Source organism: Colletes latitarsis, chromosome 1 (genome assembly GCF_051014445.1).
Source record: "Colletes latitarsis isolate SP2378_abdomen chromosome 1, iyColLati1, whole genome shotgun sequence".
In the NCBI taxonomy this organism is placed as follows: Eukaryota; Metazoa; Arthropoda; class Insecta; order Hymenoptera; family Colletidae; genus Colletes; species Colletes latitarsis.
In genome coordinates this window covers 49,051,214-49,077,593 of record NC_135134.1, presented here as the reverse complement: position 1 = coordinate 49,077,593, position 26,380 = coordinate 49,051,214, and the positions used below count along the sequence as shown (strand labels likewise).

The 26,380-nt window shown below is 41.3% G+C and overlaps 1 protein-coding gene across 3 annotated transcripts in view; it reads right to left on the bottom strand.

Moving 5' to 3' along the window:
- Window positions 1-26,135, bottom strand: part of LOC143343716 (zwei Ig domain protein zig-8) — a 391,356-nt gene extending 365,221 nt beyond the window's left edge. For all 3 annotated transcript variants that reach the window (XM_076768904.1, XM_076768914.1, XM_076768895.1), the window contains exons 1-2: window positions 24,782-26,135; window positions 18,431-18,557 (exon numbers count right to left, since the gene is read on the bottom strand). In XM_076768904.1, coding sequence (XP_076625019.1) covers window positions 18,431-18,494 — 64 coding nt within the window. In that variant the 5' untranslated portion in view covers window positions 18,495-18,557; window positions 24,782-26,135. The remainder of the gene's footprint in view (window positions 1-18,430; window positions 18,558-24,781) is intronic.
- Between the last annotated feature and the right edge of the window lie 245 nt (window positions 26,136-26,380).

Here is a 26,380-nt window from a genome sequence, read left to right as displayed (position 1 = left end):
AAACGATTCGAATTTCCCCGAGGCAGAAAAGTTCTAAGCGGTGATTCAAACGTTTTCGACGATCTCCAATTTGTAATCCGTTCCCATTTTTCTTCTATAACCATGATCCTGCATTTCCACTGCCAAGTACCTTCAACGGTATGCTTTACTTTCGAAAACACACGTTATCGTTGCTCTTAAAATGTTAGAAGTACACTTACGTTCCATATTTTTGCGCCAAATTCGACATTCGCTATTTACTCATAGAGTTTGCGTAATTCACATTTTCAAAATAAGTCTCGACCGAGAATTAGTTCGTTGAATATTCAAAAGGAGAACAGATAAAAAAGAAATTGAATCCGGCAAACTGCTCGTAATTAAAAAAGCGCCTTACAATTGTAATGATTAATCGACTCCCTACGGAATACACTCCGTTTTGTGCGACTTTCGTCGCCGATTAATTAAAACACGGACTCCTTTGCGTCCCTCGCACTTCATCGGTTCGAGACGTTAACAAAAAGCAGAACAGCAGCTTCGAAACGGCAGTTTGCTTAATTAAGCTCGGAACAAGTCCGTCCTTTGGCTTTAATTTCGTCCAAGACGGCGAACAAAGTACCAGGGGGAGGGGGATTCTCCCTTAGAAACGTTCCTTTCCCGGATCAGTGCGGTCAAGCAAATCGTTCTTAGCGAGTTCCAGCCGCAAATGTCATTGGGAGAACTCTCCTGTTCAAACAGCGTGTGCATCGTTAACAAGGATACCCGGCACAAGTTACCTCGTGAAGCGCCAGTTAACTGCTTGTTTCATTAAGTTCGTCTTCATTCGTCTGCTTAATGGACCTCACGGCCTCGCTCCGATGTCGCTTAGAAATCACTTGGACATTTAAAGTTGGGGTTTTGCGTTCCTAGATGCGATCGGATAGGAGTAATTGCCTCTTCTGAACAGCTAACCGATTGCTACGACCAGGAAATGATTCAGAAAGAACGACGCAAATTCTCCCGCCAGCCAGGTGATTTATTCAACGAGCAGGCGCGTTCACGATTATCCAATGAAATCAGTAAAATATAATATCGAGCAAATTCGATGCATTATACAGGGTGTTCGGCCACCCCTGGGAAAAAATTTAATGGGGGATACTAGAGGTCAAAATAAGACGAAAATCAAGAATACCAATTTGTTGATGGTGGCTTCGTTAAAAAGTTATTAACGGTCAAAGTTCCGCCAGTACTGAATTTTTTTCTTGAAAGTGGGTAGGATTTCGGGGGTATGTCTATTCACCAAAAATGATTGTAATTGACCCCCGGAACCAAAAATAATTTTTCCAGAACGATTTGAAACTTTTCAATTTCGCCGAAAAATTTAGGCACCTACCCCCTGTTGATTTTTCTTAAAAATTAGGTTTTCATTTTTGATAATTTTATTTGACACTACAGAAAAGTTGTCTAATACTTTTTTGTGGGTACCCATGAGCTCTACTTCAGAAAAAAGTTTCATTAAAATATATTCACAATTGTAGGAATTATGGCTGTTTGAAAATTGGAACATTTTTATGGGGTTTTTCTTATTTTGCGGGGTCAAGGACCAACTTTTTGAATATTTTTGCGATTTGTACATATTCTCCATCAAAATACGCGTAGTTTGCTTTTTTAAACATCAAAATCGTCCAATCCGTTCAGAAGTTATGACGTTTTAAAAATTCGCAAGAAATTTCAGTGAAACATATCAATGGTATGGTCAGACATTACATTTTCGGTAAGGAATTTTTTTCTCGAAACTGCGTAGAATTACGGGGGTATGTCTATTGACCAAAAACGACTGTAATGGACCCCCGTAACTAAAAATAATTTTTTTACAACGATTTGAAATTTTCTAATTTTGACGAAAAATTTCACACCTTCTCGAATTTTTTCTAGAAAGTAGATAGGATATCGGGGGTATGTCTATTCACCAAAAATGATTGTAATTGGCCCCCGCAACCGAAAATAATTTTTCCAGAATGATTTGAAATTTTTGAATTTGATTGTTAATAACTTTTTAACGAAGCCTCCATCGACAAATTGGTATTCTTGATTTTCGTCTTATTCTGGCCTCTAGAATCCCGCATTAAAATTTTTCCCAGAGGTGGCCGAACACCCTGTATATGCCACATTCGATCAATAAACATTAAAATTTAAAGCTGATTATCGGAGGAATATTTTATTACACCGCCGATAACTTAAAATGGATATTTAAAAATATCATAATTTTCGTTCACGTGTTATTTTAAAATACATACACCCGTTAAAAATATTGAACATTTAATTTCCATGAATATTGAAATTTGGAGAGCTTTCGGACGCAATTTGAACTGAACCGATTTCGCATCATTATAATGTTTAAAATTATTTTTCCGAACAAATAATTAGCCGCAGTCTCCGCGACGTATTTACGAAAATTGAAAATCAAGCGACGCTTTTACATTCAACAATTTCTGAAGCCACGGAATTGTCGGGTCTTCGGACAAAAATGTCAACAATAAGACGATACACGTTGGGGAAGTCTCGAGAGACGAAAATTGTAAAGCAGCTACCGAGAATGCCACGGAAGTGGCCAAGAAATAATTTTACGATTCGCGAACGGTGCCGCGGCGTTGAGAAAGAAATCCTCGAAGCGCGCGAAGTAATTCCGCCATTACGACTGGACGATTTCACGGGCGTAAATGAGAAAAGTTTCCCCCGGGTGAAATTTTTCGCCGTAAATATATGCAACGCACGACAATATTAAGATTATGCGTTCACGCGGACGGTTTCCCTATTTTTCTCGCGGTATTTACCGCGACGTCGGAGCGCGAAGCTAAACGCGACCAAGTAAGAGGAACGACCACTGTCCCGGTGAAAAAGAGAGCGGTGAGCCGGAAGCGTGGAATACGATACGTTTAATTCAAGACTCGCCAACGAGGGGCCATACTTCGCGAACGCGTGTCCGTGGAAGGAAGAAACCGGGAACGAAAGGAATACGTCGGGCAAAAAGGAGACCGGTACCAAGGCAGGTCGAAAGTTAAATGACGGTGGAAAACAAAAGGGCAGACAGAAAGAGACTCTCAGTGGCAGGATCCGCAAAACTGGTGTAGGTAAGTGTAGCAGTTACAGATTAAGCGCAACTAAACATCCCTTAAACAACTCGACCATAAATTCGCCGGGAAGATTAAGACGCCTTCTGCAGCCCTGCCCTCTCCTAAATACTCTTCTCCTTTTCGTGTATGCCTTCGAGGTAACGGACGTCCACAGAGACGCAAACGCTGCAACCTTGCGGCTTTTGATCTCTTTCCGTCTTTCGATTCGCTGTTTTCTTTTGCTCCGTCCCTTTTTACCAGTTACCCCTTTCTCTCGAGACCGCGAGCAATCTTATCTTTTCGCTACGTCGTTCCATCTCTGTCCCTGCTGATAATATATTTCGCTGGTACACGGTCTCGTTCTCGTTCACGTTCGCTCTGTCTCTTGCCACTCGGACGAAGATAGTTTGGCCGTAACTAACGATGTCTGATTATTGCGGCCGGAAGATAAATTCGCTTAATTTCACCCCCAGGCCTAGTTACGTCCGCGTGGGTAGTCCTGCTTCCGCGGTCGGAAGCTAAGGCAGTCCGTGTGTTCGCCAGCATCCAGGGACGAAACGTTCGCTGGTCCGAATCCATGTACGTTCGACGGCTCGAGTTATTTCCACTTAATGAAACAGGGGGCTGTTTCTTTGCTTGAACGCACGAGAGAAACGTCCTAGGAAATTGAAGGCATTCGAGGCGTTTCAGTAATGTTTATTTCGAAAATCTGGTACCTTGGTTCATCCTTCTATTAAAACTGCGATGATTGCAATACGCTCAAAGGCCCCAGAGCATCGTTTCGCAAACACGGAATATCGGTTGTCCAACCGGTAACTGTGAACTATTTTCCCGCTTCTGTCATCAATTATTTGCCCTATCGAAAACCTATTTCTTTAATTGAGTTTCTACGTAGGCACTTCTGCTCCGAACGTGCCCATCCAATTATATTATTTCTGTTATCTATACACGTTTCCAGTAGGTAATGGGACATCGATATGCTCGAGTCGATTCTCAATTATTTCGTTTCTTCCGAATTGTTTCGTTACAGTTAGAGCGGAGCTCGAATTCAATAAGGAAACTGACGGTACAAAAGACGAGGAAAGGGGGCGGCCGGTCTCTTTTCACCAGTCCAGCGTGCATCGATTTTCCTTCAAAGCGCATTAAAGGTATTCGAATATACTTTCCACACCGATGAGTAGCCACCCGAGGTGATGGGGCTATTGAAAGCAGCTCTTGGTAAAGTATGGTAAAGTGCTCCGCTAGATCAATGGAGGTAAACTCTATGCGACGTTTAATTAAACTACTTCGCGAAATTTAACGAACGGAATTATCTGTGCATCGTTTATTAAATTACGATCCCGATCGCACGGTTTCGTTTGTTTTTCGCTGAATCGCTTCAACGACGAAGTAATTGAAACATTATCATCGCGGTTTCTCATAATGCGCCACTATTGTCTCAGACGTAACCGCGTTTGAAAACTTACAAGAACTTATGTACAAGTAAAAGTTATCGGTTATAATCACCATGTTTCATAGAGACCCATGTTGATTTATACTTTTGAGAAAATTTAAATCTGAAACTAATAAACGTGTCAAAAGGTCACGTTACGCCTGAGAATGTGTGTATAATTTGTAAGTGTGCAAACGAAGCTTATCTGTAGAAACGCGAGCGTAAAGAATTCTCTTGGAAAACCAACGAAGATTAATGTTCGATTCTCGGTGCGCGCTGCCGCTTATCGAATCACCGTATCGAAAATCGAAACGAGCGTTTATAAGTCGTCGGTATAACTGCAATGTAGATGGAAAAATAATTCGGTCTCGTCGGGTCGTTAACGATTTCCATCGGGCTCGTCAGGAATTGCGTTATACGACGACAGTACGATTGGCTGGCGGAAGAAGCAGACGATAATCAAAAATCGATCGACGAAGGGTGTTCGAGAAAGACGCCCGGCAACCGTGCGAAACTTCGAGTGCCAATCACCTGTCATCGTAGCGAGCGTCTTCGTTTCCTGTTTTTGACACAGTTCCATTTCAACGGTCGTGCCACATGTATGCATCGTTTAACACAACGCGCGTTTCAATAGATGCGAGCACGATCATGAATACAAGATGCCTCGTGACAGATACTGTGGATCGAGTCCCAAACAATACTACGCGAAAAAATATAGCCAAAGTGCGGCCTAAGATTTTTCGAGTTATCTTATTTCCGTCGATGCTATTTACACTGGCAATGTGTACTTTTCTCGACACATTTATATATTTTATGTCTTCATATCAATTTAATATTCCTATTAATTATCAATGATAAATGAATCATAAAGAGCGCAAAAAAATCAATCCATTGTGTATTCATAAAGAACGTTTAATCGCTCTGTATTGAATTTCAATATAAACTGTATTTGTTCATTTTATATTTACAATCATAAAACACAAGTAATCCATACGTTTATAACAATTTATATTTAAAAAGGGTTCTAGCCAAGTTATCAAATACGTTTAAATGTATAATAGCATGCTAATGTGTTACAGATTTACACTGTTTTCAGTCGATTATTTTAATGCATCCTACAAATAAAAGAAAGCAAATTACAAGCTTACCCATGTTCGTAAATACAAATTGAAATTTAATTCAGAGTAAAAATTTTGCACCGAAGCAAGGTAGAACGACATATTTTCATCGAAATTGAACCCGGAGAAAACTGAATGTAAAATTGAATTAACTGGAAACGCAGTTTCCCTTTTCGTGACAGAAACTTTTAAAAATATTCAGAAAATTTTAGACAGCTACAATGACGATAAATAGACGAACTGGGTCAAGAACGTTCTAGCCATCGCGACCTCATCGAAACGTAAAATATCAATGCTGTTGAATCCCACTGCACGCTGTCAATAGGGTATATTCAAGAATAGTGAGAGACCATCACTGCGATAGCTATCACCCTAAGTACGGTCGCATCCGTCCTAGAGGTATTACCTAGTGATTTGTCGTGCTCGCTTTGAGCCACATTCTTTTTTCTACCCTTATTTTCCCCTACACATCATTCTCTTCATCTTTCTTCCTCGCTTTGCAGACATACCACACGCAGAATCCAATTCATACGATAAACTTTATGTAAATATATCTTAAAGATATAGGATATATTACAACATTTTATCGCTAAGTATACTTGTGGTAATAAAAGAACAGCAATAATGTCAAATACGTCAAAATCTATATGTAGCAAGATTGCTATTTATTTCAAGAAGATCTGTCTAAAAACCTGATGTCAAATTCTTTTTACAAAAAACAAAATGAGAATGGTAACCTTGTGCCCTCTGGGATTGACTCGATAGAGGTATTCCGTTTGTCACATAAAATATTTCAATACACCCTTACATATCAAAACAAAATTGCGTTTGCTTCCCTACGAGTTCAGAGAAAATAAATCGCAAGACTTTATGCGAACCACTTAGTATAAAACTTACAGTTTTATTACTCTCATCTCCACAAAAACTCAATAGCTCTGTACTAACCCTCCATATCGAAACGACAATTCAAAGTGTAAAAGTCTTCCACGCCTTGTTCAGCGAGAAGTTCAAATAAACATACTCGCTACATGGGGAATGTTTTACACTTCGTTACAGCGTTGCAATCCACCGCCACGATCAACCATTATCTCGAATTCATCGAACTTCTCCAAGTTTGCTCTTAAACTTCTCCGTACTTCGATTCAACGTAAAAACTTCGTTGATGTAAAAACTGTCGATCGATTTTTCACACTCGCATTAGGCATCACGTTCTCTTTTCTCCCCATTTTGTTTCCATCCCGCGTGTACACCATTAAACACAGTCTAGAACTTTGAAAAAATTAATTTTTTCGAAGATCTAGATGTAGAGAATAGATATGCACGAAAAGAACTTCGACGAAAGAAAGGTTTTCGAATATAAAATTTTTCGTTCGTACCACGTGCGGAATATGGAACAAATAAAGGAATGGATTTTTCTTGTCCTCGACGACAGAAACGATTTTAACAATTCCAGAAGGGTTCAATTCTTAAAATTTCATCCGACGAACAACTGGTAGTTCCTTATCGCGCGAATATCTGCAGGTTTTGGGATCGTGCGACTAGCGTACGAGCTTATTTCCAGAGTTTTCGCAGCCTCGAATTAGCCTAAGAAGATATAGCGAGCGAAGCAATTTCGTTCTCGCCGAATCGGACAAAGTAGGTTCTCTTTCGGTTAAAGCGAACGTACTTTCTTGTTACCTTTATCACGGAAAATCGGCGCTGGTATTACTCGTTGATTTGTCGCGCTCCTTTGCCTTCCGTTTTATTATTTTTTTTCTTTTCTTTCTTTCTACTCTCCTTCGCCTTTGCGCTTTTTTGCTTCGCCTTACTTTCCTTCAAAACGTCGCTCCTTTGTTCACTTATACCGCGAGATGTTCTCAGTGCATGCGCTGATCCAAGGATTTCAGAGTGCGGCTCAACGTAGCATAATGCGCCGCGTTCCTATATTGCGCTCCTAAATTCTCGATAAACATTTCGCGAAGTGTGCGAACGTTGTTCGCGTCGAGCCACTCGTACGCAAAAAAAAAAAAAAAACAGGAAAAACAAGAAATAGGACAAATAACGAACGTTATTTTCCGGTCGACGCGGTATATTTATACACGGAGTCGTGTGAAAAAGCGGGTTACGGTATTTAGGACATTAAGTGCTTACAAACGTTGACAAAAAAAATGTCCAATTAACGTGGATTCTCATTACACGACTGTTGGAGTAATTTGCGATTTTCTGTTCCGCTAACGCGAACTACGTACGTTCGATAAATGTTACAATCACCATATATTTAAATCGACAACTGTTAACCTGAAATTTATGAGCGAAAAGTACAGATATCGAATTAAGAATTTCGGCAGTATCTTACAACACGGATATAAGCAGCGTGATCGGATACACGTTTAATAATGAATTTAAAAACTTTATCATCGAGTGATAAAGAACCAAGTTGAAACGAAACCTGTACTTCCGAGAAAAGTTCAATTTAATTTCTCGAGTATATTTCTCTCGAAGAAGTTCAATTACGAATCGTATTACTTTTCTTCCCAGACACCTATATAATCTATATCTCTCGACGCAATAAATCTAGCGAAACTTCGACACGGTTCCTCGGACATCGTACGTTATCGTTACACATCTACCGGGATGTTCATAAATTTAATCAAACTATTTTAAACATTCGATCAATATTCCCTGTGACTTCCAATTTCTCCATCCACGAAGATTAGTTCGACGCCAATAAAATATTAAGTACTAGGCGAAACAAAAGCCACACGACATCGTACGAAATTAACATTTTATCCGTACACGTTTACTTCGCCCGACGAAGTATTAAATTCACTCATCCGCTCCGAAGTGCGCAAGTAACTGGACGTAAACTCGCGCAGAACGTGTGAGAATACCGTGCATTCCCCCCATCCACTTCATGCACATTCCTGCTTTGCCGAGCAAGCCTTTAGCAAATAATAATGAAATTCTAGTAGACATTCGATAACAAAGTTCCGGATTAGCTCGAGTATTCTCACTGCCCTATTCTTCCCCCGCCAAGTTGCCCCGAACAAACATTTCGACGAAACTTCCACAATATCTTTCGCGAACGAATCGCAAAGGCTGCGTCCTCCAGTCCATTGCCATGAGTTTTTAAATTAAACCTCGTACATCGGCGCGCGTACGTCGCCCCAGAAACACACAAGACCAGGAAGTTTTATATCGGGCCCGAGACAAAGAGACCTCGCGACGTTACCAACGTTCGTCTCGATCGTTTCTCCACGAAATAGATCTCTTTGACCGCGTCGAACGGACCGGGGCTCTCTCAACAACTGCTTCGAATTGTTTTCTCAAAAAATTCTATGTTTCGTTCCCCTGTTTTCTGCGATTTTTCTTTCCCTTCGCGATCGCTCTATCTTTCGGTAGAAGTCAGATTTTTGTTAGAAAAAAGCAAGGTTCTTCTTTAACGTGAAGCGATAAGAGGTGAAAGCAATCCCTTGGAAGCTTGCCGTCATCGTTAAGTAAACGTCAGACTTGGAAGAAACTTCGGAGCCACGGTGAATTTAAGCCATCGCGACAAAGGGGAGGCCCAGCTTCCGAGTCGCATCAATATTTTTTCCCACCGCGGTTATAATAACCGCCTAGTTAGCCACCTCTCTAGCGGAGAACAATACCGAAGGCGACAGTTTATGCACCGACGACACTTTTATTCTCCAGCGACCCCGAGCGTGCCGAGGGTTGGCGTCCGCGTGGTTGGCTCGAACGATGAACGCGGTTCATTGTACCTCGAGGAAACCGCTGCACGACCTTAAGAAAAGGCGTGCAGGGAACGATCTAGATACCGTGATGAGCCTTGACGCCTCGGGCGCCCCCGTACTCGACGTAATCTTAAATGAAGTATCTACGATCTCGATCAGAAAACCCGCGGTACATTGCAACCGATTCGTTTGAAGGGTCTCGTGATAGGATTCCGGACGAAGTTTATTAAGCTAGCCACTCTGATTGGTACTTGAATATTTGTTTCCACCGACAGCTGCATTCTTGGCAGAAGAATGGCTCGACGATCGATTCCATTATGGTAATTTATCATTATTCTGGCAAAGGGAGAACCCATTCGTGAAATGATGCGTATGGAACATTTTATATAAACTCATGTACGATATAATTTTGTTCGAAAATTTTCAACTCCTCGTTTGATATGTATACAACAACGGCATGGAGTAGTATATTATTTTAAGTTATAAATTACGATCGCTAGCGTTATAAAACTACGCAGCTTGAAAAGCCTGTTACCATAATGAATATGAATTTCTTTCAAGTATGCAGGCTACAGAAATTTGTGAATGTTAGGCTTAAATCTAATATTCTTTGAAGAAGAATAATCTGTTTGAATTATCTAACTACTTAGGTAACTCGACCGATGCAGTAATTGAATGTCCCGACTTAGCAATTTAATGGGCCAATTTTCCTCTCTCGGCGCTTACACAATCAAAAGAACTGAAATATGAAAGTATAAATCCATATCCTTATCCTCGACATTTCATCGGGCACGCTCGGTTATACAGAGCTACGTAAACCAGGTCATCCGAGTAACTCGTTTACTTTTGTTGATAGACAAAGGTGCTTCTCACGCGGCTTTAACGGTGATCCGAGTATATTATAATTTTTTGTGAAAATTTCGAAAAGATGACCGATACCTAGATTCGTCCGAAACGCTTCCCCTTTTCGTTCGGGCAGGCTGTTTTAAATGCCACGCCCTGTATACCAAAACAAACGGGACATGTTAACGGAATCAACGATGGTAACGAAATAAAATACCAGTTTGAATTGTAGCAAACTCGTTCTCCAATACAACAGGAACAAACGGAAACAAGACAGATCGAAACGAAGTACTCGTTGATCGGATGATCCTAACGAATCTTGGTAAAAACGTCGAACGAGGCCGTGCAACAGCGAGCTCGTTACAAACCGGCTAAGGATTGACAATTAGGGTCGATCTGTTTTTGCAGATAGCGGTCCGCTGGCGCTACGGGAACGAAGTTCCGCGAACCAGTGGAACGGCACGAGGAACGGAGACGAAGAGAGAGAAAGCTTTGGGTCGGGTTGATTTAAGCCCTGCAGGAGGTGGTAGAAATCTTTGATAAGGCACGGCTAGCGCGAACGCTGATTGGTCGCCCCAGGCCTCGCGTCACCGTTCAAACAATGCGCTCCGTGCTAACAATGCAATCCCGACCGAGATAAAGATATATAGAACCCAGCAACCTATATCTGCGGGCCCGACTACATCGTCGCTGCGATCTTCTTACTTCTCAGACACGCGGCTCTCTGTCCTCAAAGGCTTGCGGATCCGTGTCGCGAAACAGGGACAACGCGAGACGCTTTGCTCAAACTACGTTATCTCTTCGAATCCTTGCGAACTGTTGCGGTCTTTTTAGCTTTCTTTGCACACAATTCCGTCGGAACAGACTCGTCCTGGTCGTTCGAGTGTTTCGAGACACGGATTCTCCGCGTACACTGCCGATCAAAAGTTTCGACCGCGCCTACGCGACCGATATTTCATAGACAAATGCATCGTTCGATCATTCCCTTATCCCAGACTAACCCGATAGCTTTTCCTACTCTTCTCGTAAATTCGATCGCATTACTCTGCTCCAACGGGCTGGCTGAATATAAGGCAGAGACAAATTCTTCGCCCCCCGCCGCCTCATTTGGAACCACCTTGCCCCCAAGACACTGATTTCTTTGATTAATTCGAGCTTCTTCGATTTGTCTTCATATACCCGGGAATTTTATAGTCGTTAGCTTCTGTCTAAAAGTTTGTATACTCTCTGGTCGAATCACCGAATCTTGGATTTTCTTTCTTTCTGCCGGGCTTGGGAATTATAACGATGACGATCTTAACTCTTTAAATTTATTTCACGCTATTTTTCAAATCATATAAATTAAACCATTTAGAATCATCGTGGTCCTAAAACGAAAACCTAAGTATTATTATGCATCGTCGCTAGAACTTCTTCGAGGCAAAATTTTGAATATCTTATTCGCGGTTTATAGCTTCTGTACTCCGACGATTCATAATCCCAAACCGAGGTGGAATAATTAATTCTACTACACTGTTTAGATACAATGTTCGGAAACTCCTCGTTTCCCTTAATGGGAAATTAAGAGGTCAATCTTACGCCAGTTTGTTGAGTGGATTATTGGAAGAAGTTCCAGTAGATATTGTACACCGCGTGTGATTTATGCATGACTGTGCACCGCTCCATTTCAGCCGAGTAGTCAGACTGTTCTCGAACGAACGATTTTCTAACACATGGACAGGTTGCACAGAATCTATTGTCTAACCTGCTCGTTCCCAAGATCTAAATCTATTGGACTTTTATTACTGACACGCCATGAAAATAACTATTTATTCAACACACATTGCCGGTGTTAAAATACTTCCTCGATTAAGTCGAGATATTAATTGTTTCGTTCGAGAATAAATTCACAGCAACTGTTATTTTATTTTATCCATTAACGAGGAAGGTATTTACCGGTGTTTAAAAAGTCCAGAACACAATGGTTATCTACTGCTACGATTCTACGATATCGATGATTTTTAATAAACAGTTGTGCCGCGGAGGAACTTCCACGGTATTCTGTATGAGGAGACCAGAACACGATGTTGAAAGTCGGAACAATATTTGTAGGAGTTGTTGCGGGCTGGATGGAAGAATATACCATTGGACGAGTGGAACACATCATATTGGAAAAGTTACATGAAAATGAGAATGTCGAAGCAATGGAAAATAGTAATCAAAGAGAAAGGCGGACACTGATGGAAAGGATTTTTCGTAATAAATTCCATGCGACCTACGTCACGTTAATTCTACCATACGATAGGAAAATTTCAAATTAACGTACATAGCAAAATTTATGAACGACGATATTGTAAAGAACCACCACCTACCCCTGTCTATTGGTAAAGCAAATATCAGACAAAACTTTCCTTGCGAATCCTAACCCTCATCGTTATCTTAACCCTTCGTCATCCTGCTTTGTCGAACTCTGATCATACATCAAAGTTGCAATCTTTCAAACCTTTTCTACCATATTCAGATTTTGGAATAAATCTGAAGAATGAGCAAGTTTCAATTGCCAGCCATTTAATATTCGATTTTTGTAGGTCAAACATAGTTCGTTATTATTACTCTGTTATAAAATATTCATCTATTACATTCCTACTCTGAAAGGGTTAACTTTGAATGGCCCGTAAGTAAAGCAAATTAAGTAACAACAAATGTGTAACAAATTCATAATCCTTCGAACCGTGTACACACATTCCTCGAAAGTATCTTGATTGCCGATTACAGAATGGACACTTTTTTTCATACAGCATACATACTTGTATCGATTAAAAAATCGCCATAAACAGATTTTATGACCCGACTGTATCGTCGTATTATTATTCACGGAATCAATATTTCAAAGCGCATGCACGTTGCCATATAATTTCGCGTGCGTGTCGTTGTGCAATGAGGCGAAAGATGAAGTGCGCCACTCGACTTACTCGAAAAAAACACGCCACGTTTTTCGAGGAAATTGAAGCATAACGATTCGGTCATCGGAGCGAAAACGAAAAATCAGAATTCATTTGGCGAAACACAATCGTGAAAAAAACTGCGTTCCGTTCGCGAATTAATCCCGGTGACGTCCATCGATCCAGAATTCACTTACCGTACGTGCAACGATTTATATTTTCGTGAACAAGTATCACAATTTTTCGCATACGTGTAATATAGACCGGAAGATTTATAATTATAAGAATAACGTTCGATTGATATATCGTTAAAAATATTTAAAATTTAGATACAGGATGTTCGGCCACCCCTGGAAAAAATTTTAATGAGAGATTGTAGAGGTCAAAACAAGAGGCTTCGTTAAAAATTATTGTTAAACATGATTGGTAAAATTTATCCACATACTCGAATTTTTTTCTCGAAATTGCGCAGGATTTCGGGGATATGTCTATTCACCAAAAATGATTGTAATGGGCTCCCACAACTAAAAATAATTTTTACAGAACGATTTGAAATGTTTTAATTTCGCCAACAAATTTTCCGATCGGTGTGGAACTTTAAACGTTAATAACTTTTTAACAAAGCCTCAATCAACAAATTGCTATTCCTGATTTTTGTCTTATTTTGGCTTCTAAAATCTTCCATTCAAATTTTTCCAAGAGGTGGCCGAATACCCTGTATAGCCGATCATTGTGCTAGAGTTTAAAAAAGGGTATACCTTAAACCGTATCTGGGTCTCGCGAGCGAAAAACATCCATCGACGTAATTTTTCAGAGGATTTTCATCGAAGGGTTAATTAAAAGTTGCAAACACGCGACAACGAAGGCCATTATCGAGTCGAATATTCATTGAAATCGCCGTCAATATCTAAATCGTTACGATAGAGCCTCTTGTATCGGAATACCAATTATCCGAACTGATAGGAAATCTGTTGAGATAACACAGCGTTCCTACGGCAGTGTACATATATATATACATATACTGTATTTTGTTTTAGTTTACGTATTCGAAAAGCACGACACGGCGACTATAAAATTATATTTATATTCAACAACGAGCATCGCCGGACTAATTGTTTCGCCGATAATCCCGTGGAGATACGCGACGCAGATCGGCCGGAGGACGGCGAACAGCCAGCGGCCATCAATTAATGCGAAAATAATACAAACCCAAGTACACGCGCGGGTTGCATTATTACCAGATACCCGAGAGCGACCGTAATCCGCGCTTAACTCTCGCTATCTCGTCTTTAACGTCACGTCCAACAGTCGCTTCGTCAACGAACGTTCGGCAAATTGGTGATGTAATTACGAGTCCCTGCTTGGTCAACAGGCTTTACCTGCCCGCTGGAATTGCTCGTAATGACCGATCGGACGTATCCCCCGCATCTATCGTGGATTCTCCGGACTCGATATACGCCCACATACAGGCGAGAGCGCGCGCGCACGTAGAGAGATTCGCACGATATTGCACCGTGAATGGAACACGTCAACCCGCGGCTGTATATTTCGGTGCATACGTCCCGATGACGATTCGAATCGCGGACTGCACTTACACAGAGAGAGGTAATACGACGAGGGGCCGAAACGGTGACGTACGGGGAAAAGAGAGCCAAGAGGGAACAGAAGGATGGAGATGAGTTTGAATTTGGCCCGCGCCTCGTTAATTTTTCGCCCCGTGTCACTGCATTGTTTGCCCCGGGGAAAAAGAGTGTTTATTGCCCGCAGCTCGAGACGAAAGCCAACGAGTCGCATCTACGTGTTTCCTCGGATGGCTTGTGCACGCGACCGTGCTCAGCCACCTCGAGCATTCTCGTTTTAATGATTTCGATCTAACAAGGCCGTCTAAATCGCGAACGCGGAAGGAGGCGAAGGGGCTGTTCGAAAATGCCCGTGCCACTGTCCGTGTTCGACGAGCGAGACACGTTTCGATGAAGAACAGGGAGGAAAAAGAAACGGGTTGGTCGCGGACCTCGATGTACAATTTCAACGTGTTCGCAGTTCCATTAAAACGGTAAGAACCGTACGACGGGTGATCGGATACTCGAGCAAAAAATTGATATCTCTTCTCATCAATTAGTGGGTATCGGTTTATCTTCCTCGATCGACGCGTATTTCGATCCTGCATACGGGAACCGATCGGGTGAAATTTAATGAGAAGCGTGCAAAAGCACGCTTGGCCTGCGGCGATTCGGGTCCGCCGCGCGTTCGTTTCGTGTCCTTATTTCTATTTTTTGATTATCGGTGTCCAATATTTTCTTTTTCGAGCACGGCTCTTTGTCGCTGGATGATTGTAATGGTAAGCGCGGGCTCGGTCGAATCGGCAAAAAAATTGATACGAATAGAGGTCAACACGTTCGCCGCCCACGCAGTTTTTCGGGGTTACTCCCTTTTTCCAACTCGTATTTTCCGACTTATTGCGCGAATTCGGGCACGATATTTTTCCCAAATGATGAACCTGTCTGGTAGGATTTTTTTCAATTTCTTGTCAACAATAATATTTCGTACAATTTCATTTTCTGACTATTCTTATTCGTTTTTTATTTATATTAAATGTACAATACTTCGAGAATGTATATAGAACTGAAGCAAACTGAAAAAACAGTGCTGGACCAATTCATTATTTCATGTTTCTTTTCATTTTCAGAATTTTACAACTTTAAAAGCAAATATACTATATTAATAATGAATTTTTATCTGCATTATACATTTTTTTTTCATAAAATCTGTTTGAGATTTTAAAACAACATTTTGCAAATGGCATATATTTGGTTTAGATTTGTTTGGCTTTGCTACTTTGTTAACATACTAAATTTGAATGCTCCCTTTGCCAAAAAATATTATTCATTCTGAAAAATGTGAGTTACGTAATGTACGTAGTGAACAAGAGAACGTGTTAACCACATTTTCTTTTATGACTGCCGCCCATTAATTAAACGCTGTATTTTACAGCAAAATTCTTCTTCCAAATGAAAATTTTGAATAACGAGTGAAAAATAAATAACTTTTGATCCAATATTTGTTGAAAAAAATTATCAAATTGAAATGTAAATAAAATTACATTTCGTGTTCAACGAATAAAAGATTATCGAAATCAATGTTCAAAGGAATAAAAGTTGTGAATCGATTGCTACGCATTGACTTTATACATCATCTATTATTCTATTATTATGATGTTTCAGAATTTTAGTAATGGATATTATTTGGGTTAACTATTTCTCTACTTAAAAGGCAGAAAACCAGGCATAATCATACTAGATAAAAATAATTATAAAATGCACGTATTATATTTAGTATTATGCGAAGAATCGCTCCATATCCGGTTGTATCATCCGCCATCGTTATTAAACAGCAAAGTGCAAAATTTCATTACGAGAATTAATAAAATTAATTAACTACGAAGGGTTTCGTTGCACAATGGTACATAATTATACGGTTCTGTGGTACGCTCGATAAATTTCAAACATGTTCTGCCTACCTTGCTACGTCATATTTACATTCTTACCCTCCTGGGGGATGAAAGGATCGCACTCGAACGCGTGCAGACGCCTATCCTCAAACAAACGAATGCACTCTGATTCGGGGATCATTGTGTATCGCGCCCCCCTCGCGTTCGAGCCCCAACGAACGTCAAATTTCATATGCGAGCACACGAAATTACTGCACAAAACGGTCCAATTATTTGCCACGGAGATCAGAGCCGCAAAAATACACCGTTCATCAAGAAGATTATTCAGCTTGGCCTGGAATCGCGAAACGGATTAACCGGCCTCGATCTCAAAGAAAAAAAACCTTCGTTTGTTCTGGGTCAAGCCCAAAGATTTGAATTGTAGATTTAACTTCTTCGTCGTTCTTTGACAAGAACAAAGATAATAAGGGTGAAGGAGAAGAGCATATAATTTTCCGTTATAATCGGGATTTAGTAACTATACGATACCGAGAAAATTAAATTTGACATTCATTTTCGCAAACCGGAATGTTTAACGAAAATGTCAAAGCACAGTAATAGTGATTATTCAGAAATAGAATTTTTGTAATTTTGTCTTTTTGATGTCAAGACTGCAACTAATAAGACTATCGAAAGAATTACTAATTATGTGCTTTCCGTTAAAATTCGGGTCTAGTAACGTGCATCGCGAAGATATCGGGAAATTCGCCACTTTTTCTTAGCCGCGGTTCGCGAGCGAAAGTTCATCCGACTGAGAATCACTTCGCAACAGTAACAGTGTTAACGCTAATTGCTTCCTTGCATTCGAAATGTCAGCGTTCTTCCGCTCAGTTTTACCGAAACGAACGGAAGAAAGGGAAAAGAACTTGAAAGTTCGTTAACGACTTGAAAGAGCCATTCTTGAATTCTAAGCTGAATGTGAATGACTTTAAAGCAAAGGGAAACTTTGAACACTACGAGAAACTGGCAGACATGCCGACCAGCACCTTTACCGTTATTTTAATTATGCTTAAAACCGAAACGCGCTAAACCTTTTAGCTATTCCGTGGCGAAGGCGTACAGAAATAAAAACGTATTAATGAAATAAATACCGTGATCAAAGAATTCTATTACACAATCTCCCGTATGATGCGTGTTTTATCGAGCTTTGATAAAACAACCGTTACTTTCGCTTCTACCCCGGCGATCACATCGCCTAATTGTAATTTGAAATACCGGTGTAAACCATATCGCGTGCATATCCGCTTCCAATTAAAACCTACCGCCAACGATCTCGAATAAGTGGCAAAAGAAATGGAAGTATAATGACCAAAGAAATAAGCGATGCTATAAAGCAAACGAAATGAAATATAGCGATCGTTAAATAACTCTACGTTTTATCGTGGAAATTATTTATTACTAAATCTATATAACACCGACAAGGCAGCTTTTCCGAACGCCGCACAAACGTGAAAATTTATTTTTACCAGTTAACGCAGCCATGTCAGCAAAATAGGTAATAAAAATAAATTTCAATCTCATGATCAAACTTTCGTATTTTTGTTATTCAATGTGTTTAACTTTGATAAATCTATTTATTCTCCAAAATCTCCCACGCGTGTGACTTCTAGGTTTTAAGAGATATACGAGGTTTAATTAATTTAAGGTTTCTCCTCCGAATATTTAAATGCTCAATGTGTTTCGAGCAACCCTATCATAAATCCAACGCGAGGAAATCCTTACGCTTGCCCGCTAGAAATTGCACACCGAAAAGAAATGTTTGTTGCGCGCGAATCTCTCGGCTAAATGGTGCAGAGTTCACCGAGTAATTATTCATTCGTATAACAAGCATTTTATGATGGGACTCACCGTTATTAATCGCAGCGAAAGCGACGGCGCTGAGCAGCCATGCAGCTACGCTGATGGCGGACATCTTCGTTTCCCTCGTTGCAAGTTTCACCTCACATAATACGTGCCCCTCGGACGTTGGGACTAGCTGGAAAGGGTAGAAGACACATTGTATTAACCATCTACGTGCCGTCCTAAGATATTGCAGGTTCGGTCGTGCGTTCATAATTTTATCAAGGGGCTATATTTTAATAATAATCGTATCCAGCGCAACAGCCAGGTCCCAGACTTTCAAAGAAGTGCGGAATTATTTCGAAACGCCGCGTTTAAAATTGATCAACAAAACGTACTCGACAACCTTTTAATTAAAAAGCAATTTTGTAAATCGAAGACCTAAACTTGGAAGCGTAAATATATTTTAACAGCAAGATATTACAAGCTGTACTATTATTTGTAATAACTGTTTCCGTGTTTCAATGTTTCTTTCGATAAACTGTAATGCTATTTATTCCACTGAAGTGTTTGCAAATGCCACTTATATTTCCGTAATATTTACGAACGAATATCAATGTTGAAGTACCTGCAAGCTTGCACTGAAATGGAGGGTGTTATTGTAAGCGCTCGATGTAAATTTAAGCAAACACATGTCGACCGGAAACAAAAACACCGCCATTTTTCTATCGGCGAAGAATTGAATTCTACTTATTATTCTTTACAAATTATTCGAATTACAAATTTCGTAAGATGTTATACTATAATACTATCAGTCGATGACACGTAAATTGATGACTAGTTTAGAATTGTATGCAAAAGGAAGCAGATCAAGAAAAATGCAGCCCGGAAGTAGCGTTTGCAAGAACACGAGTCCTCGTAAATTTCTATCCGAGAATTTTCAGGGAACACGCGGATGATTTCCGATGCCACGTTCCTCCGTCGCTTTCTCGTTCCCGGGGATACGAAACGATCTTGAGAAGCTGCTCATTCGTCACGTTGAGATAGCGTCTCGCTCAGAATGGATCCGCAGGAGGCGTGATGTCCTGGTCGCTTCTTATGCCGCTAACCGTCAGCGAAATGGTCCACGTTGACCGGATCCATGCCGTTGGATCGCCTCCCCCGAGTCCTTCAGCCGCCCCAACCAACCCCTACGCCGCGGTCCATTTATTCAAATCACACGCGACGCTCCTCCGCCTCGAAACGCGGACGCGGAGATCCCTTTGACGAGAGCAACGGTGCGCGGGACGGGGACAGGGAAGGGTCCAGGGAGACAAAGAGTTAGAAATAGCATGATGGAGCACAACAGAGAAAGGAGAGCAAAGAGGAAAACGTTAGGGAGGAACAAAATAGAAACGGAGAATTAGAAAAAGAGAAACAGATATACGGGAAGGTCAGAAGAAGAGAGGGAAGCTATCACTCCATCCGTGCCGACTACTTTCGCGAAACCTGCGCACACAGGCCCGACCAACCCTTCAGACGCACGTTTCACGCTAGTTCTCCGCTCCTTTCATCCGGCTACGCTTTTTACTTTATGCATCGACGGTGTGCGAGAACTTTGTGTATCGTCGCGCGCACGTGTGCCAACGGATCCCGAAATTTCGCTTTGGCTACGACTTCGAGAGACAAAATGGCGGAGCACGGTGCCGCGAAATTTCGATAAACCGCCCTTCGCGAGCGGTTAACCAACTCCCGACGACTCCCGCGCAAATGATTTTTCAACGACCCAAACTTCTCGCCGCGGTTTATATTTCTATGCACGGCGTAATTCTGGAAACTGGGACTGTGTCTAGTTTCCACGGCGGAGACGAGGAACGTTTTCTAAGGAGAACGCTGCGCAATGTTTGATAAGACTCAACCCGGTCTGATTATATTCTTTTCTGTGCCGTGAACGACAGAATTTTTAACTCCCGTTGCTCGTTCCGACCAAAATGAAATTCTGCCGGATATTATTTGTCAGAGAAGTATATATTTCACGATTTCAAACTATAAATTCGATTTTCATTGTCTTTTATATAATAATTTACAATGCAAACGTGAGTCTTGTACCGCAAGTTTCAATACGCATCGGACAACGTGTTGAAAGAAACGTAAAAAAAATCTCGAAATCTAGTTTTCGGTATTTCGAGGAAAAGGTAGATGTACAGAACGTACACGAATAAAACATTTTTCAGCGAGGCAAAACGATACGGTGGCTCGCGTAGTTTGCACAAAAGTGATATGCGATGTTGACTCGTCCCACGTGTGCGCGCGCGCCCACGCATTCGATACAAAGCAACGTTAAATTGCACAGTGAGGGAAGCCTGACCTAAACAGTTTCATGTTTTACTCGCTCGCGGAAGCAACGATAGCGATCTTTCGACTTTCTGACGGATCCATTGCTTTCGCATGAGAGGCAAAAGGAGCCCGAGAAGAAGCGAAGAGACGAAACCGGAGAGCGAACACACGAGCTCTTTGCCAAAAGCGGAAATAAAGTGGAAGGACTATCTATCTCATTGTCTTAGATAAACTCCATACGCGAACTGAACGATTTCCTGCTTTCACAATAAATCAAGAAAATTCTATTTAAACACGAAGAGATATGGAGGAAAAATTGATCGCCGTACGATAGGTACGGCGAACGGGAATATATTACCTTGCACTTTTTCTACCTTTTGTCTTTAAAATAATCGAATAGCATCGTGTATCCGCGTAACATGAACTCGACGCGCCACACGAATGATTCATGCGTCTCATTCGAGACGTTTTATTCCGCGGCAATGAAATAAAATTGCCTTCCTCTATCGGCGCGGACTCGCAAAAGTATTCCGGAATGCTTTTTAATCGTGCTTCCGCGTGAACTTTGACGTAAACATAAATTAATAGTTTCCAAACTGATTCGAATTGCTCCTCGGTCAGGTTAAAATTTTCATATTTCCCGGATACAAAGAGATAACTTTTTCTCCGCAACTCTTATTGAAACACGCGGATTAATAGAAACGTATAAAAATTTAATTCGTCTTCAAAGGGAAAGACTTTATCTTAGTCCAGAATGATTCAACTGCGAAACCGCTTTGAATATATTGCGCTAGAATATTACTCGCGATAAAAATTACGTTCATCCGAGTTTTTTATTTCGAATCGGTTTAAACGCAGAACGACCATGGATCGTTACCATACTTCGTGCATACAAGAAATTCGTATAAAACAAAAAGAAACGAATTACGAAACACATTAATTCGAAAAACCTATACTAGCTACTTAGCGCGGTCTCTATGAAAGAAAGGATTGCAGGACTCGTCAAAGGCACGGTTTCATCCACATTTTTTGCGATAACGATATCAACCATAATTTAACCGGTGCACACAGCAACCAGCACGAAATAACGTTTCGTTGCGGAATATGAAACCTTTTTCCTACATAATTTTACTTTCTCCGGGTCGCGAAACACTCTGTATCATATAACTTCTCGTTTCACTCAAACTTCCGCAAATTTTCCTCGTTTCGATGTGCAAAAATTCATCAACGGGAATTTCCTAAAAATCCTGGAAAAATTCGTGCAATTTTATTCATTGATTAAAACAACGGTTGAAAAATGAATTTCGCGGTCTATTAAATTGACCCTCGGACTATTAGAATAGGGTGAAAAGGTTTCACACAGACCACGACAGTCATCTATCTATGTACTCCATTTTTAGATTGCAGTTGAACGTTACGTAATGTAAAAATATGTGAATTGTTAAAAAATGGAGCTCTTTTCGAGGCATTCTTCTCCCCATCTATTTCGTAAAGAATTTACTTCTCCTGACTCGTGAAAGAGTACATATACGGTTCTACTAAAAAAAGACACGATTGCATGTTGCAGGTGCTTCGTTGCACTTGCAGAAAAAGTGGGGTCATAGGAAGTTAAACCTTCTTAAACCATTCAACTGTTTCCTCTAGCGTTTCTTTCTGCATGCAACCAAAAAAGAAAGAAATACGAGCCGTTCCAGTTTCTAGAATCACTATATGCCCGGTTGTGTGCAGTATATACCCTCTATTAGAGTCACAATTGAATTTTTCTACTGTTTGGAATTAAACCTCGGCAAAACGTGAATACATGGCGTAGGTGAAAAATGCGTAATTAAAAATTCCAAATATGGCTATCTCCTCGGCCAGATTCTGCAAACAAAACTGCTAGACAACGCCCAAGCCGGAGGATAGTTAATCTGACTCGGCGAGAGATAAGAGTGTACTTTTTGTAACATTCAAAGTTAAGGAACTCTAATTCCTTAACTGCTCCTACAGAGCACTTAATCCCGCAATCTTCTTGCTCGCACTCTCGTGCTTCGTCATTTGACTTTTCCTTCTGTTTTTATTGTTATTGACGAAAGAAACCCATTGGGTGCAATAATCAATTACGAAAATATGATACAAGTGCGAACAGAATTGCGCCTGCTATTAGAAAACTGATTTAAAGAAAAGCAAAATTAACAAGTATCGACGTAAAACTATTTTTATGACCGGTATAATTAAATAATAAAGATATGCAAAGAATATTTTTATTGAAGCACGGATCGTCTAAAATAATCCTGTTTACCAAGAAACAAGTCAATATCATATACGATTTATGCAGTTGAATTATTAATATTATTATTCTTCACGGAAAAGAAGCAACTGTCAGGACTTCTTGGTACTACTTGCAGATTTAACAATTCCAAGATTTTCGGAAAATTGGCGTATCGACTTAGTACTTCGTAATCTGAAGTAAAGAATAGACTGATAATATAAACATGAATTCGATTTGCTTTCATATTCTTCATGAACTGATGGATGTAGCAATCAACTATTTTGAAGACCTTTAAGAAACAGATTTTCGAAATGACGTAAAAGCTTTAGAAATGCATCGAGGTTGAAAAATTGGAAACAATTTAAAATCGTCGTATAATTCGACGCATTGAAAAATAAAACAGCAATCTGAGGCGAAGATATTAATAATCTTTCTTAACTGATCGTCGTTACCCCATTCTCCCTTAAATACGTGAAAGTTATTAATGCAATCCTGTATGTGTTCTCAACTTTTCTACCGTTGAACATAACTTACGACGAAGCGTTAAATTACCTTAGTAGAACGAGCAAACAGCCAGCGTCGTAATCTAGCGTCTGTCGCATTTCAAGCCAGAGAATTGCCGCGATATTCGTGCCCGGTGCTCGGTAATTTCGTGTTTTTCACGCAGCTACGTAAAATTAACCGACGAATTTCAGTTTCCAGCCGCGTCGTCGCCGCTGCGAATGAAACACTAATGCGTTCCGATGGTCGCGCGAACCGGCAGTTCACAAATTAACCTTTTGAACAAACGTTTCTACGACAATGCGCTCATCCGGCAACTATCGACACAAAGACAACGGCTCGCACCCCGAAACAAACGTTCCAACATTATTTGACGAGCGATACCGCAAATTCGGCCACGAAATTGCGTAGAAACGAATTTGCGTCGCGCGTTCATTTCACATTTATTACTAATCCTCGCAAATTGCCGATTCATCATTTCTCGCGTTATGCCCACTGAAACATTCTCTCTCCCAGTAAATCAGATTGCACGTTATTTAATTTCGTTGCAAATCAACCGAGCTAATGTACTAATTACATTAGCTCGGGGCTTATCTTTTGCTTTTATTTTCAGAACAACCGTTTTCCTATTTGATAAACCGTATATACCGATGCGAATTCTTTTTATAAACATTCTTTCTAAAGGAACAGAATTGAATTTTGTCTACCAAATATTGCCCACTCGTTTACCACCTCGTCTATATAATTCGAGTCTCGCAACCCTCTCATACAATACCACTGACAACCCTCCACTCGTTCTCAACTACATCTATCCGTCCCAATTCACCATACACGAAAGTTTCGAGTCTCCGACTCCTATAGATATACGTATCATACTACAACTTCCTTCAATATATCTGTTGTTCTATTGTTTTAAAAATATTTACACGCGTCACTCCTCCGCCATTGTGTTCTAAATCGAACGAAACGATTAATTGGTCCAACTCGTCGTTACGATACAAATCGATTTTCCGTAATAACCTGTGTCATGCTAAAGTTCGTATACCGATGCGAATTTCAAGGCAGTTGACGTAGTAATATACGAAAGCGAAAGTACTAAGATCCGGTAAACAGATGTCTCAACACTTAACCTTTCATCTTGAACGTCTATAAGTTACGCCGTCTGAGGACGGAACATTTCTTTCATTTCGAAATTGGAGCATCGGCCGCGAGAGGGAACGACGTCGAGTAGCGCGATCAAGTTTGATGTACCGTTGCAATCGAAGTGAAAAAGAAATTGGCAATGAATGTCCCCCCATCGATCGTCTGGCATCGAGCCACGTCGAAAAGAAAGACGCGATAGTTCGTCTTACCTATTTGCCGTTGCTACGCCGCTTTCATCACTTCGACGTGGCGGTCGTGGATGCTAGGGCGATTGAAAAGCTGCTAACTTTTTCTCCAGCTGGTCACTTTTTCTCTCGCCTATCCTTTTCTACGACTTACGTGCCACTTCCGCACGCAACGACACAATTTGTCACTCGCGAACGACCATTTAATGGAAAATCTGATCGAGCTCTCTCGTTAACTTGCCACACACGCGAATTCGATCACACGAGGCATACCGGTTGCAATGCTGTTTTTCTTTCTCTTTCTCTCTCTGCTTTTGATTTCGTAACGATTACCTAGCGATCGATATATCGAATTCGTTCGTACGCGAAACAACACTCCCCCGTCGGTCGTGCAGTCACGTCGAGGTTCGACGACGTTCTTTCTTCGATTTCACCTTCTGGCCACCTCGGTCCGCGTTTCGCGATCTTCGTTGTTCACCTGTCGCGGTCGCTGTCTCTGCCGTCGCTAATTAATTTCGAACACAAGCGCAATAATGGTTGTCCTCGGGGGTGTTTTAATTAAAACTGAAAACTGGATGTCGTTCGCACGGCGCACTTGACCTTCCTCGCGGGAGATTTAATTGAAAGCCCCTTGATAGCGACTCGCGACGATTACGCGTACGTGCGTCGATTAACTCGGCACGCGTATCTCGCATATTCGAGGTACGTGCGCGAGCATAGCAAAATCGAATCGGTTCCCGGCTACGTTGTAAACGAGTACGCAACGCGCTTTCGATTCTCGATCGCGCCGTCAACAGTGCCCCCCCGACCGCGCTGGACGGGGCAAAAACATTCGAGAGAGAAAAGGCCTGTCCGAACGTAGCTTCCGGAAACTGTCTTCCAAGAACCGTCTCGCGCACTATCTCCCACAGTATTTATCAACAACTGTTCACCGAGGAATCACCGAACAAACCACTCATTTCTTCCTAGATACGATAACAATGTCGTTTCGATAACCGAACATCCGCGTCGCTCCAATGTTTCTCGAATTGCACGTAGTACACGAGTTCACCACCGATCTCGAGATCGGTGTCGTTCGATCGATCGACGATGCACCACGCGTGACACGCACTCGCGGACGAATCCTTGCGATCCCTTGTCATCCGCGAATCATATATCGAACGATAATCTTTTGCCGATTTCTTCTCGCGCGCTCGTAAACGCTGCCCTCGCGATCAATGTCATCCCACGATAGATCACGGTAACGACGACGACTTACTCGTCGCGGGTAAATAACCGTCTGGTCACCGACGAAAAATATCCTGTGTCGAGTACAATGCGCGCGTGTATACGCGTACGTGTGTGTACGTGACGGTTACGAACCGAGATCCGACCGTGTCGCGACGCGATAGCGAACTGACGTCCTAACGGGCTGCAGCGCCCCAACGGCGGTCGTCCGGCGAACCAACCGCCACCGCTTCACCGCAGGGGACCCACCCCCCTAACCGTACCACCCCTATCCTTCCATGCCCCACTACACCTGAAGCTTCTAATCGCAACCAGGCTGTTGTACCATGCACGCGAAACTTTCGAGGCTCTTTTTGGGTTCGCGTCTTTCACGAGGTCGACATGACGAACGTGCAA